This window comes from Narcine bancroftii, chromosome 12 (assembly GCF_036971445.1).
Source record: "Narcine bancroftii isolate sNarBan1 chromosome 12, sNarBan1.hap1, whole genome shotgun sequence".
NCBI lineage: Eukaryota > Metazoa > Chordata > Chondrichthyes > Torpediniformes > Narcinidae > Narcine > Narcine bancroftii.
In genome coordinates this window covers 7,736,938-7,752,276 of record NC_091480.1, presented here as the reverse complement: position 1 = coordinate 7,752,276, position 15,339 = coordinate 7,736,938, and the positions used below count along the sequence as shown (strand labels likewise).

General features: G+C 43.9%; 1 protein-coding gene across 4 annotated transcripts in view; it reads right to left on the bottom strand.

Annotated features, from left to right (window-relative positions):
• The window catches only part of trrap (transformation/transcription domain-associated protein), a 228,147-nt gene that overhangs the window by 100,773 nt on the left and 112,035 nt on the right, over window positions 1–15,339 (bottom strand). For all 4 annotated transcript variants that reach the window (XM_069906478.1, XM_069906479.1, XM_069906482.1 and 1 more), the window contains 2 exons: window positions 7,701–7,900; window positions 2,581–2,702 (listed from right to left, as the gene is read on the bottom strand). In XM_069906478.1, coding sequence (XP_069762579.1) covers window positions 2,581–2,702; window positions 7,701–7,900 — 322 coding nt within the window. The remainder of the gene's footprint in view (window positions 1–2,580; window positions 2,703–7,700; window positions 7,901–15,339) is intronic.

Here is a 15,339-nt window from a genome sequence, read left to right as displayed (position 1 = left end):
GAAATAATTCCTCCTTATCTCTGTTTTAAATCCACTCTCCTGAATCTTGAGGCAATGTCCTCAGGTTCTAGTTTCACCTACCAGTACAAGCAATTACCCTGCTTCTAATTCATTCCTTTCATAACTTTCTTCAGATTTCAGTCTCTAGGGAGGGAGAGCGAGTGAGCGAGAATGCACAGGGCGCGTGCTCCCAGGTATAGGTTGCGAGGTGACACCGTGGTCCTGAGTTACTCGGTGCCGTGAGAAGATGGTGAGTGAGGGAGAGGGGGATGCTGAGAGCAAGGTCATCTTGCTCGCCGCATTCCATTCATTTAATACTTGTTTCTACACTTGATTGAAGATTGGATCTATTTATAGCTCTTTTGTTACTTCCACTGCCGAAAGGTAGACCCCGACTTACAATAATTTCAATTTACGATGCAAGTCCTGGAACCCCATCGTAAGTTGGGTTTACCTGTATAGAATTCACCCCTCATTGTTCTAAAATCTAATAAGAGTAGTCTCAGGCTACTCAATCTCTCCTCATAACCTAAACCCCCTCAATTCTGAAATGAACCTGATGAACCTCCTCTGCAACACCTCCAAAGCCTGACTCAAGTAAGGAGACCAGAAATCCAGGTGCTGCCTCAGCCTGGACAGTTTCAGTAGAACCTCTTTGCTCTTAAGTTCAATGCCTTTTGAGAACAAGTAATTCTGTAAGCCTGTTATGCAAGCTCTAAGAAATGTTGTCCAAATCACTCCACACTTCTAAGTCGGCAGCTTAGGAAACACAAAAGCAAGAGCAGCCCATTTGGACATTGAACCAGATCACACCAGTCTGTTGCCTGATTCTTAGTGCCATATTCCTCAATCTCTTCACTTAGTAAAATTCTGTTATCCGTAAAGTTCATAGGTTTCTTCTGTTAGGTTGAGGTGGGGATAAGGTGGGAACCAAGAGTACAGGATCCCCAAAAGGTCATCTTTGTTTAGACCAGCAGTTTTCAAATTGCCCTCCTAAAATCACATTCCACTTTAAGTAATCCCTATGCCATAGGTGCTCTGTGATTAGTAAGGGATTGCTTAAGGTGGTATGTGAGTTGGGGGGTGGGGGGAGTTTGAAAACCACTGATTTCGACCTTATATCAGTTTCAAGAGACTCCTCTAACGAAATCCTCAACCTACTAAACTCAATGAATTAAAAGTCATATTTGTGAAATTAGTTCTTATAATTTAACCCATGTATTCCTGGTTTTCTGTTGAAACCGCTCTCCCAAGGTTAATGAGATACCCTTTTGCAATCAGTTCAATACAAAGGATTAAACAAGATGGTGCAAAGCAATTATACTGCTGCTTTATTTTTGCCCAGGACTGTGGGAAGGTCTGACTGCACTGTTGTAAAACCAATCCTTCCTCAATCGGCAAAGCAGAGGGGAGCAATAATCAGCTGGCAGAATGTAGCTCTAAGGCTCAAGGTCTCTTCCCAAGAGGGCTAACTGCAGGAATAATAACCTGGCAGCGAATTAAACAGGAAAGAGTAGTGAAAAGAATTTTATACTGAAAAAATATAAAGTTAACAAAGGAAAGTTTGAAAAAAAAATCAGTAAAATGAGGGGGAGCGGAGGTGAGAGAGGGGCAATGAGACATGGGAACGACGGGGGCATGTCTGGGGAGGGTAAAGGGGCAGGAGGGGGCAAGTTGAAAACGCAGGAGAGGGAGGGATTGGAGTGAGGAAGATGAGAGGGAGGAGAATGACAGGCATAAAGAGGGCTGGGTCAAGTGGATGGAAGGATACGGGGCGAGGTGGAACAGGGGGCTGGGGAGAGGTGGGTAGGAGGGGAGGGACAAATGGGAAGGGGCTCGGCAGAAGTGCAAAGGGAATAAAGATACCGGACACTGTGGTGATCCAGTCAGTTAATAAAAGTGGACTTCTTTCATGATAGCAACGTGACCTGCACCACACCATGTTGGCAGTTGAAAAGCCTTCAAACCTAAACAACTTTTAGCAACATTTGAAGACGTAAAATCCATGATCAAAGACGTGACAGCTCCTCCTCCTCCTCCTCTGGAGTTCATAAAACAGCAAGAACCTCCATCCACCAGCAAACCAGCTGGGAAGCCTGCAAACCTTGAACCTTGGGCAAAGGAGTTAAGGGTTATGGGGATAAGGCTGGAAAGGGGTACTGATGGTAGTGATCAGCCACGATCTGTAAAATGGAGGTGCTGGCTCGACGGGCCAAAGGGCCTACTCCAGCTCCTATTGTCTATTGTCTATTGAAGTCGTTTTGAAGAAATGAGTTGTTTTTAATCAGTTTTTAAGGTGGACTCTTCAGAAATTAATTTACATTTGCTTCACTGCCAATCATGTTCTAAAGAAAATGCCAACAGTGCAATCTGGTACGCTGGCACCCAGCTAATGTGTCAAATGACTTGTTTTTAAAAGATAAACTACAGTCTTTAAGCAAAATGTGCACATTAAAAAAAAACATAAGCCATTTTGCCTTTGAAATTGGGGAAATTATCTGGATGGATTTCCCAAGCATGGTTCAAAGACAGAAGGGTGCAATGTAACAAACTGACGTCTTGGTTGATCACAATAATTACCTATAAACATAGTTAACAAGGTCCAGGAATTGAGCGTTTAGTTCAAGGTCATCAGGAAAGCGTTTTTCAATGTAGGTCATCATTTTAACCAGCAAAATGGACTTCTCCCTCAGTGTTGGTGTCTGCACAGAAAGGGAAAAATCAGCCTGTTAATGATTCTGCATTTGCCCCCACCCCTCTTTTGTCACTGACCACCCCTCTCTCTTGTTGCTGACCCCCCTTCTCTCTCGTCGCTGATCCCCCTTCTCTCTTGTCGCTGATGCCCCCCCCCCCCACCTCTCTCTTGTCGCTGAGCCCTTCCCTCCAGGAGCACTGTCTGGGATGGTGGATTTGCCTGTGAGGAAACGACAGTTGGAAAGAAGTGCTGGAGGAAATTCGGCGGGTCCTGCAGCACAAGGAAGGCGATTAGACAGTCGTCGTTCTGGGCAGTGACCCTTCACTGGGATTCTGCCAATATCCTGTGTGTTGCTCCTGTTTTCCAGCATTTGCCATCTCTCCTGTCTGCCTTTGAAGCGTACGGGTGTGGACAGTGCCTGGGATGTCTAAAACCCTCTCAAGATAAAGTGATCAGCTCTGAAACAGGAGGAAGTAAAATGTCATCAACTAGAGGGTGGAGAACCTTGGGAATTCTCCAGTTAGCGTAGCATTTAGTACAATGCTATTACAGCACCAAAAACCAGGGTTAAAATCCAGTGCTGTCTGAAAGGAGCTTGTATGTTCTCTCTGTGTCTGCGAGGATTTCTTCCCACCGTTCAAAACATACTGGGGGTTGTAGGTTAATTGGATGGCACGGGCTCATGGGCCGGAAGGGCCTGTTACCGCGCTGTATCTTTTTTTTAAAATTTAGACATACAGCACGGCAACAGGCCCTTTTGGCCCATGAGCCCGTGCCATCCAATTAACCTACAACCCCCAGTATGTTTTGAACGGTGGGAAGAAATTGGAGCCCCCGGAGGAAACACAAGCAAACACAGGGAGAACATAAAAACTCCTTACACAGCACAGGGCTCGAACGCAGCCCCGATTGCTGGCACTGTAACAGCGTTACGCTAATCGTGCTTCCCCATGCTGTATGTCTAAATTTAAATTTACAGTGCTACTTTCCTACTCTGCTAGGATCTTAAAATTCTCTTCATCTCTGTCTGCAATAGACTCAGTAACAGAATAGTGCAGGAAGATAAGACTGAGGTAAACGATGTGCTAATGTCATATAGAGTGATCGAAGAAGACCCTCAGAGGTCTGTGGTCTGGATAGCTGGGCCCGTGTTTGGCAGCCTAGACTTCAAGGGTGCTGGGCTCCGAGAAACCAGCAGATACTGTAAAAGCTATGAGATGGCAGTTTCTGCTTGGCCAGGCAATGAGTTCAAGAACCTGCACCCACCAGGGCAACACGGAGGCGGAGCGTGTCGAGCCACAGCCTCGCAACCATAGAACCTCGGTGCTGCCCTTGAGGATGTCCTCTCTGTGATCGCACGGGTTTCCTCCGGGCACTTCAGAAATGGGAAGAAGATAAGAGTGGTGACAAATGTGTGGTTGATGACTGGCTTCGACTTGAAGTGCCAAAGGGGACTATTTCTGTGCCGGATCCCTTTACAACTCACAAATACTTTCCCTCAACATCCCAATGATCCTTCCAAAATAAAGTGACCTAATTCAACCCCCTACGTTTCTGACCCAACAGCCCGGGGAAGTAGCCTACATCCTGCAGCAAGCCAGTTGTTGAAGTGACAGGCACCTTGTCATGTAATAAATTTGCAATCTGTTATACTCCAAGCGCAAAGTAACATGGACCAATTTTCTTCCCACTCAGTATTCCTGACCGAAGCATTAATTAGTGCAAATTTCATTAGTGCATGGGAAATGAAGGCAAGATCATTAAAATTTGCAAATTGTCAGTTACAACATATTTTGTGCATTAATATTTTAAAATAGAGTCTGATCCAATATGAATAATTAAACAGACAAAAGTGAAATTTGTGATATTAAGTCATCAGTCGCAATCTAGACATCGTCAATGTGATTATGAGTTCATGGGGATCTAACTTTTCATTAAACCTAACCAGTTTAAGAGTGTTTCGGATCAAGGATCCAGTGTGATCTGTATCACACTGTTGACTCATGTATTCAACTCCCATCCAAACATTGCAACCAACAGCTGTACAAATTCCTTTAGTGCACCAATCTGACCTCCCATCCATTGTAGACATCTGTGTGAGGTGCTCCCTCAAGAAGGCAGCCCACAGAGCAAAGGATCCCCAGCACCCTGATCACAGCCTCTTCTCACTGCAGAAGCCTGAGGGAGTAACCACTACTCAGATCCTCTTGGACACACTGAGCCTTCCACCCTTGTACTCTGACCTGGCGCTACAGTTAACGTAGCAGTTAGCACAACGCTGTTACACAGCACCAGCATTGGGATCAGGGTTCGAATCCGCACTGTTTGCAAGGAGTTTGTACGTTTTCCCCATGTCAGTGTGGCTTTTCCCCAGGGGCTCCAGTTGCCTCCCACCCTTCAAAATGTTCCAGGGGCATAGGTCAATTGGGCAGCACAGCCCAAAAGGGCCCGTTACCGTGCTGTATGTCTAAAATTAAAAAGAAAATGGCTTGGAGCTTGGAATTTGCCCACAACCTCATTAACCAGCCATCAAAGCACTGCAGGTATCTCCCACAGGACTCCCGTCCTGCTGAAGGCCAGAGTGAGATCTCGGGAAGGAACAAGAGCTCTGTTACAGACCAGGATCTGTGGCCTGTGGGTAGGTGGATGAGGGCTGCGTCAAATTTCTAATGGGGAGATGGACTGCTGGATCTTTTAAATCTATATTCATTACAAAGAATAATTCGAATGAATAGGCAAAAAAAATCTACAACTTTGTCTTTAATTCCCAATGTCTAATTTAAAAAAAATTTAAATGTACAGCGCAGTAACAGGTCATTTCGGCTCACGAGTCTGTGCCACCCAATTAACCTTTTGAACGGTGGGAGGAAACGAACCCCGGGGAAAACCCACACAGACATGGGGAGAACGTACAAACTCTAATCCTGATCGCTGGTGCTGTGAAGGCGTTGCGCTAACCACTGCGCCAAACATGCTGCCCTTTCACATGCTAGATTTTAAAGAACACAACAGTGATTTCAAATTAAAAAGCTAATTATAACTTTTATCGAGATCAATCTTCAGAGCTTTCCAACAGACCCACAAATTAGTAGGGCATAATAACATGCTTTTCAGAATCATCAAGGAGCATTATTATGCCAATCCTAAGACCCCCCCCCCCCCCCCCAATACATTCGGACACCCATGAGAGCTATTTTACATTGGCCAATTAACCTACCAACCTGTACAATAAAAAATGTGCTGGAAAAATTCAGCAGGTCAAGCAGTATCCATAGGAAGTCTACCTGACAAAGGGCCCAGGCCTGAAACATTGGTTCATCTTTACTTTATTTGGATGCAGAGTTTCTCTGGCATGTTTGTACAATGCACTTGGCCCCAGAGTCTGAAGATTTCTTGATTAACTCCATTCAACTGTTCCACTGCAGACTCTTCGAGGGATGCCTACTCCCCCTCTCAATGAGAGCTTCTCTCGCTGCATCCCCTCTGCCATCCCCATTGCTCTCAAGCTCTATGACGACGTGATCACCCAGCCTCACTTCCACATCCACCTGTCCTTCCTGGCTACTTGTACCTGATGAAGGGTCAAGTCCTGAAATGCTGATTACCTTTTACCTCCTATGTATATGGTGTGACCTGCTGAGTTTCTCTGGCACATTAATGTATATTGCTCTTGACCCCAGCACATGCAGATTTTATTGTTTAACCTACCAACCCACAAGTCTGCAGGAAACAGGAAGATTTAGTAGAAGCCCACATAGACAGAGAGAGAAAGAGGAAACTCTAGACAAACAGCACTGGAGGTTGGGAAGGAACTTGGGTTGTTTGAGTTGTGAGGCACAGCTAAACCACTGCTTTGCCTGTTGCAGAATGCTTGACTTTCAACACCCATTTGCAGGATCAGTCAACCAACAGGCCCTGCAAGAGTATTTCCATTCTTCCAAAAACCTTCAAATAGCCTCCTAAACTAAACCAGTAGATTTTAGTATTTCTAGGTTGGGGAGGAATGCAATACTGGTTAATGATACACTAACAAAAATAACTATAATGTTGGGAAAAGTCTCCTGGAATATTAATAATGATTGAAACAGTCAGTCAATGTGGTTACAGTCCATTAACAGATTCAAGGGCTGTGTACATTAGAATCTTTCAACGCGGTCTCAGAGTAATTTTCTGCTTTAATTTCCACCAATGTAATGGAATAATTGGAAACTTAAGGAACAATTAAACAGGGTCTCTTGTTTCAAGAAATATTGCAAATTACGATCCAGATGTCTTGAATTATAAAACTTGTCATCACCTTCCACCATTTAATGATTATAAGTGCATGAACCATTTACAGAAAACATCCATAACTTTAGGCTTCCATATTCTGGTATAGCCTGAGCTGATGAACAGTACAAAATCCTGCAATGTTCAGTAAGTGTAAAGATTAATTTACAGATAAATATATTATCATCCAGATATCAGCAGAAGGACATTCATTTATATGAAAATTTCCTAATCAGTTGCTGCTCAGAAGCTTTTAGCAATTTCTACATAGTCATAGAATCTTCAGAAATGGACCATTGTAGGATCAGTGTAAGTGGATGGTTTAGCTCAGATTTAAAACTATAAGACATAGGACCAGAAATAGGCCATGCAGCCCATCGAGTCTGCCCTGCTATTTAATCATGAGATGATCATTTTTTTTCCACTCAGCCCCACTACCCAGCCTACAACTTTTGGTGCCCTGCCTTAAATACACCCAACAACCACCTGTGGCAACAAATTCCACAGTTTCACCACCCTCTGGACAAAGAAATTCCGACGCATCTCTCTTCTAATCGGACACCTTTCAAACTAAAGCTGAAGGACTTGTTTCCATGCTGTATGACTCTAATACTCTTCAGAACACGAGGATTAATTACATTTATATCTGAATCTAAAATAAATTCTTAAATAATTGTAGTCAATTAACTCAAAATTTGATTTCAATTGTATGTACCTTGCCCTGCATTGTTCCCACCTGGTTTACTGCCATGGGAGAATTGTTCTTCACCCATTCCTCCACTATCTTCACGATGGCTCTCAGAATCTTGGCATCGGGCGATTTCTCAATGAGAGAGTTCAAGATGACTTGGATGAAGTTCTTCCTCATATCCATGCTCATTACAGCAAGACGAGTTTTCACAAGTTCCAGACTCAGCATAATGAGCTCGATGGTGACTGAGAGAAAGAAACAGATTTCTCCGTGTTAGTTGAATGCAGGGAAAGTAGCAGGGAGTTACAGGAGAGTGGAGGAGATGGAACCTGGCACAGCAAGTGCTCTGTCCATTGCCTCATGTACTATCTCACCAAGACCACCCACAAATTGGAGGAACAACACTTGATTTTCAGTCTGGGCCCTCTCTAACCGGATGACATCACCATTGACTTCTCTAGTTCCTGCTAATCTACTTTCTATTCTCCCCCTTTCCCTTACCTCTCCACCTTCTTCCCTCTCTATTCACAGAGCCATCCCCCCTCCCATTGTTTGCTGCTGTGCCCTCCCTCCCTTCTCCACTATTACCTCCTGTCTTTGGGTCCATGCTCCTCTCCATAGCCCTCCCCCCAACCATTTTGATCAGAGACGCCTGCTGACAATTTTCCATACCTTAATGAAGGGCTCAAGGCTGAAACATTGGTTATGCATCTTTATCTCTGCAACCAACTGAAAAACCTCACAAAGATAAGCGCATACAGAGCCGTTGTCATACCCACACTCCTGTTCGGCTCCGAATCATGGGTCCTCTACCGGCACCACCTACGGCTCCTAGAACGCTTCCACCAGCGTTGTCTCCGCTCCATCCTCAACATCCATTGGAGCGCTCACACCCCTAACGTCGAGGTACTCGAGATGGCAGAGGTCGACAGCATCGAGTCCACGCTGCTGAAGATCCAGCTGCGCTGGATGGGTCACGTCTCCAGAATGGAGGACCATCGCCTTCCCAAGATCGTATTATATGGCGAGCTCTCCACTGGCCACCGTGACAGAGGTGCACCAAAGAAAAGGTACAAGGACTGCCTAAAGAAATCTCTTGGTGCCTGCCACATTGACCACCGCCAGTGGGCTGATAACGCCTCAAACCGTGCATCTTGGCGCCTCACAGTTTGGCGGGCAGCAGCCTCCTTTGAAGAAGACCGCAGAGCCCACCTCACTGACAAAAGGCAAAGGAGGAAAAACCCAACACCCAACCCCAACCAACCAATTTTCCCTTGCAACCGCTGCAATCGTGTCTGCCTGTCCCGCATCGGACTGGTCAGCCACAAACGAGCCTGCAGCTGACGTGGACTTTTTACCCCCTCCATAAATCTTCGTCCGCGAAGCCAAGCCAAAGAAAGAAAAAATAAAGTTCAGTATTTGACCTACTGAGTTCCTCCAGCTTTGCACTTTTATTTGGAACAAACACTCAGGCAGATACTGGAACACTGGAGCGACAACTGCTCTGCTGGGGGAACTCAGCAGGACCAACACCATAAGTAGGAGAATGGATGATGTTTTGGGTCAGAACCCTTCATCAAGATTTCTTTAGGTTGAGAAGGTCCATTTTAACTTGCAGGTTTCACGAGATTTGGCATCTGAAATTCAACTCCAGAAATTCATAATTCTACACATAAAGTTACTGACGCAAACTTACATTTTGAGGGTTCAAGCGAGATATCTGCTTGGTGCACCATCTAGTGGCATTACTCCAATATGCATTATTGCTCTCTCCATCTGCAGGATGGAGGACACTTGCTGCCCATCCCCGATTTCTCTCAAAGATGGTGCTGAGATGCCTTCTTGAACCACAGCAGTCCGCCTTGGGGATGAGTGTCAAAATTTGACTGCAGTTGGACTCTTAATTGAGCAATACGTTTAGCGTGACACTGTTACAGCGCCAGCAACCAGAGTTCAAATCTGGTGCCGTCTGTAAGGAGTTTGTATGTTCTCTCCACGTCTGTGTGGGTTTCTTCTGGGTGCTCTGATTTCCTCCAACCATTCTACAACGTACCATGGGTGTTGGTCAATTTGATGCAATTGACCGTCACGGGCCAAAAGGTCCTGTTTCCATGCTGTATGTCTAAAAAAATTTTTAAATTAAAACTGCTCATAATACTTGTTCGTTATTAACACACTGCCTGAGTTAAATTTAGACATACAGCATGGTAACAGGCCTTTTCAGCCCACAAGCTTGTGTCAACCAATTAAACTCAAATAACCTACATGAGGCGGTGTCTCAAAAAAGCAGCCTCTATCCTCAAAGCCCCCCCACCATCCAGGCCACGCCCTCTTCACTCTGCTACCATCAGGGAAAAGGTACAGGAGCCTAAAGACGAGCACCCAGCGGCACAAGGACAGCTTCTTCCCCACTGCCATCAGATTCCTGAATAGCCGATGAACCAAAGACACGGCCTCACTTTTTGTGCTCCATGGCACTGCTGCAAAACACCAAATTTCATGACTTGTTCATGACAATAAATTACGTTTTGAACCGGAGCACCCAAAGGAAACTCATGCGGATACAGGGAGAACATATAAACTCCTTATAGATACCGCTGGATTCAAACCCCGGGCCAGATTTCTGACACTGCAACAGTGTTGTCGATACCACTATGCTAAACATGCCGCCCACTTGATTTGCCTGGAAAGCCCGCAAAGCAAAGCTCTCTTCTGCATTTCGGTGCACGTGACAATTCAAAAGTGAGAGGGAGCAGAAGAGGTCATGGGAATTTCATAAGATGGGGCCTGATGAAAAGAGATATGGCTGCCACTGAGAAGGAAGAGGATACACAAAGGTACAGCCAATGGAAAGCAAAGTTTGCAGCAAGACCTGGGATGGCAGAAGGAGGTTGTGGATTTAGCCCTCAAAACCTCAGCATCGTTTGGCTGTTTCTTTTATTATATTTTCCAGGCAGAAACAAATTGCCTGTTGAAGACGCAGCACAGGAGTATTGACCTAAATTGTTATCGTAAGGTAGCACTTTCAGCTCCTTCAAGGTTAGAAATGGTTTAATAATTGCAATTCTTGGTAATGAAGTGCAAACACAAATCAGCACTCAGCTGATGAAATTTTTGGTCAGAAATTTTCAAGCTTTTTGGCCAAGGAACACAAATTAGTGGCTAAATGTAATTTCTTACACTTTGTAGGAATATAACAATCAATGATTGCTGCCAATCCTCAATAAAAGGCACCTTTACACACATATTTAATAGAAAGATGGTTCATTTGATCCACTCAAAAGAGGTTTGTTCAAAATCAATAAACCTCTTATGACACAAGGTTTGTAGAAACAAAAGAATTCTAATGAGTTCAAGTTTGTTGATAAATATTTCATAATCCTCAAAACATTTTAAGATCCTTGAAGCATTAATTTGGAAATTTCAAAAAGGGTAGGTGGGGAAATCATTCCGTTTCCTAGTCTATCCCTCAACAAACATCACTGAGAGTTAAACAGCCATTATCAGCATTCTGAGGCAAGCTTTGAACACGACAAGAGTAACCAGGCCTTGAAATGTCTAGATTTATTCCTTTCTTTCAAATATTGAAATTAGTTGAACAGAACATAATAGCACAGTACAGGCCCTTCAGCCCATGATGTGGTACCGACCCATAAAAAAAACTAATCCCTCCCTTCCTCATAACCCGCTATTTTTCTTTTATCCATTTGCCTGTCCAAGAGTCTCTTAAATACCCCTACTGATTCAGCCTTCCCCACTGATTCCAGGCACCCACATAACATACCCCTGATATCTCCCCCAAACCTTCCTCCCTTCAGTTTGTGGAGATGCCCCCTTATATTTGCTATTCCTGTCCTGTAAACCTATTAAGTTACCTCTCATCCTTCTTCGATCCAAGAAGAAGGATGGCTCTGCTAACCTTGTCTCATAAGACATACTTTCCAATCCAAGCAACATCCTGGTAAATCTTGTCTGCACCCTCTCCATAGCTTCCACATCTCTCCTGTCATGAGGTGACTAGAATTGAACAAAATATTCTGTGATCTCATCAAAGATCAATTGAGTTGCAACATCGACTCCTGAACTCAATCTCCCTATTAATGAAGCCCAACATACCATTGTCCTTTTTAATGGTCCAATCAACCTGAGCAGCGACCTTAAGATATTTGGACCCAAAGGTCCAAGTTCATCCATAATGCTAAGCATCCTACCATTAACCAAGTTTGACCTTTCAAAATGGAGCACGTCACACTTCCCCGGATTGAACTCCATCTGCCACTTGTCTGCCCATCTCATCTACAACAGCCTTCATCTCTATACAGAACACCGCCAGCCTTCATATCATCAGCAGGCCAATGTTAATGGAGAGCAGCCTGTGATACTGAAAATTCTTATGGCTGGGCTTAGACACCAACAGAAACAGCTTCAGATCCGGTCATGAAGGTAAGGCACTGGACAAAGTCGGCAAAGAAAAACTTGCAGATGCTGAAAACCTGAAATAAAGATACTAAATGCTAGAAAAGATAGACAGTCTCCAGCCCTGGGTACCCTCCGTGCTCCTGTCTGAGACCAGCTTTTAATGATTTTACACCACTGGGCCAAAATGACCCATGAAATCATGAAGATGCCTGGAAACCACTGGACGTAGTAAGCGGGTGAAGCAGCATCTGTGGAGGGATGAACAAGCTTAAGGTTTGACATTAGTGACCTTTCACCCGGAAATGGCAACAAAAGGAAGGTGCTTGAAGTTTTCTTCAGCTCTGATGAAAGGTCATCATGTGAAACATTAGTTGTTTCCCTCTCTGCACATGTTACCTGACTAGAAATTAAATGAGTTTATTGTCATATTCTCGAGTACAATGCACAGATGCACTGCAATTCTTGCTTGCTGCAGCCACACAGGGACGTGAAATACACTGACAAACATTAAGCACAAATCTATTACCACACGGGAGGAAAAAAAATGGGGATAGATAAATATTCATAGTTACAATTAGTGCAAAAATGCGAGGTTACACTGGTGCTGAGAGATGTTTTGTGGTCCCAGAGTAGGGTTAGGGTAGTATGAGGAGGTTCAAGAGCCTGATAACTGTTGGGGAAAAAATTAATTCTTGAACCTGGAGATGACAGACTTCAGTCTTCCGCACAGCACACAAAAGTGCTGGAGTCACTCAGCAGGTCACACAGAATGCATGGAAAGCAATAGGCGGGCAACATTTCAGGCCGAAGCCCTTCTTCAGGGGTTCCGCACCTGCTGCCTGAAGGTAGCAGCAAAGAGGAGAGGGCGAGTTAGCTGAGAATCCAGTATGCCGGTCTTACCAATTTTCAGCATTTCCAGTGCACTGCTCCCTGCTCTGGGCGAGTTGAAGCAGAGTGGAGGGGAAAACAATGTGCTAGCAACTCAAAGCTTATGAGCACCATCTACTGGCACTAACGTGAGATCCTAGCCTTAGAGTTACAGCCTGATAACAAGGCAATCTACCTTCTTTGTTTCCAGCCGGGAGCCTTTCACTGCTTCTAGATGAGCTTGAACCAAGCCCAAGCAATTGGAAAGGAGAGGGTTAGGGAATGCCTCATGGGCCAAAATTAAAAATGGCAGTACAAATGGCTGCCGTGGCCATTCCAGCTGGGGTCTCCCTTTCTTCTGTAGACAACATTTAGTGGGATACTTTCCACAGTATTTCTACCCACTATCATCAAAGAGGTGGTACAAGGGCATCAAAATCAGGACGGCCAGGGTGGGAAATAGCTTCTTCCCACAGGCTGTGAGATTGATGAACAGTATCTTGTAATTGTGAAAATCATCCTAAATATTTATACAGTAAACCTCAAGCAACCGGATAAAAAAAAATCAAGGAAAAGAATAAAATTAAAATAAATAAGGTGAAATAAAAATTTAAATAAAAGTTTTGAATTGTAAAAGTAAATGTTCTTTGAAGTAACAAATGAACCTTTGGTGAAGATGGGAGCAAACATTCAGCCAGTGGAGGGCCTTGGCCGCGCTTTGCTCGTAGCAGCTGTCTGAATAAAGTTATGTGAAACAGCGATGGCGTCGCCCGAGATGAAGAGCGGGTTGGGGGTGGACTCTCTTAATGTGTCTCCTTATCCCTGCTTAGTAAGCACCTTTATCTTTATTAGTATATTATTAAGTCTATTAGTAAGGCTTTATCTGTAAACGTGGGGAAGGTAGTTAATTATGAAGTTAACGTTTGTCTTTCAGGCGGCTCCATGGAGAGGGAGGAACCTGCAGATGCAGCGACAGTTAAATATTTTTAAGGTTTAAATATTCATGCCAGTGAGGTTTGTTCAGTGCATGTACAGTCTAGTCTTTTTGTCTCTTAAACTGTTTATTCTGAATGCAAGTATATTAGTTAGGTGCTGTAGGAGTGAGTCTCAAGCAACAAGAAATCTCGCTTATCCGGCATCTACCAATCCTTGCAGGTGCCGGATACCAGGGGTTTTACTGTTTTTATTTATTTTGATTATTTATGTGATCTTTATGGACTGTGCATTGTGTGTTTTTGTGTGTGCACGGTGGCCTGGAGAGACACTGTTTCGTCAGGTAGTACGTGTACTATCAGATGACAATAAACTTGAAATTGCAGGCAATCTCAGCACCAAGGTGTTAATGTAACAAAGAGCAGGGAAAATAAAACTCTTCCGTTCAATAATTCAAAAGTTAAAGAAGAAAAAATATTGAGCATTTAGCTTTTGGGATTAAGCCCCCGAAAGGCTGGCCCCATCTCTTTTGCTGATTGCTCTTTAAACATGGGTTGCCGTCTTTCATGGTAGACTCCAAATCAAGCTCAGTTTGCTATTCTGCTTTCTTTGCAGAGTTCTTACAACAAATTGTGTTCATAAAGAATTTACATCACTATCGTGCATTTGATTGATTGTCTTTTTTTGTTAAAAAAAGTGCTACATGGCAGACCACAAGATGTCAGAGCCGAATTAGGCCATTCAGCCCATCGAATCTGCTCCACCTTTCGATTCGTGGCTGATGTATTTTCCGTCTCAACCCCATTCTCTTGCCTTCTCTCCATTATCTTTGACACAGCAACTAATCAAGAGCCTGTCAACCTCCACTTTAAACCCGCCTGATGACTTGGCCTCTAAAGCTGTCTGTGGCAACAAATTCCACAGATTCACCACCCACTGGCTGAAAAAAAATCTCCTCGTCTCTTTTTTAAAGGTATGTCTTTTTATTCTGAGCCTGTACTCTCTGGTCCTGGGCTCTCCCAGTACTGGAAACATCTTCTCCACATCTACTCTATCGAACCCCCTCAATATTCAGAATATTTCAATGATTTCCCCCTCATGCCTCTGAACTGCAGAGAGTACAGCCCTCAAACATTAATCTTCTCATCTCCAGGATTATTCTCGTAAATCTCCTCTGAAGAGTAATTTTATATTTTAGTCTTGTATCAAGAAATAATATCTTTTTATTGGATGGCTTACTGAACTCTTGATTTTCATGATCTTTGACCTACCCTGGAATTCAACTACCTTAATAATGCACAGTGATAATACACTGACTTAACTCTTGCTGTGTGTTAATTGCACAGAGGAGATTCTATTAAACTACAAGATAAACTGGCGGGTCGTGAATAGGTTTCTGAATCTCAGAAATAGCAGAAATTAAAGCTGAAAATGGCTGAAATTTTGAATTCTTCCAGCTGGGAAT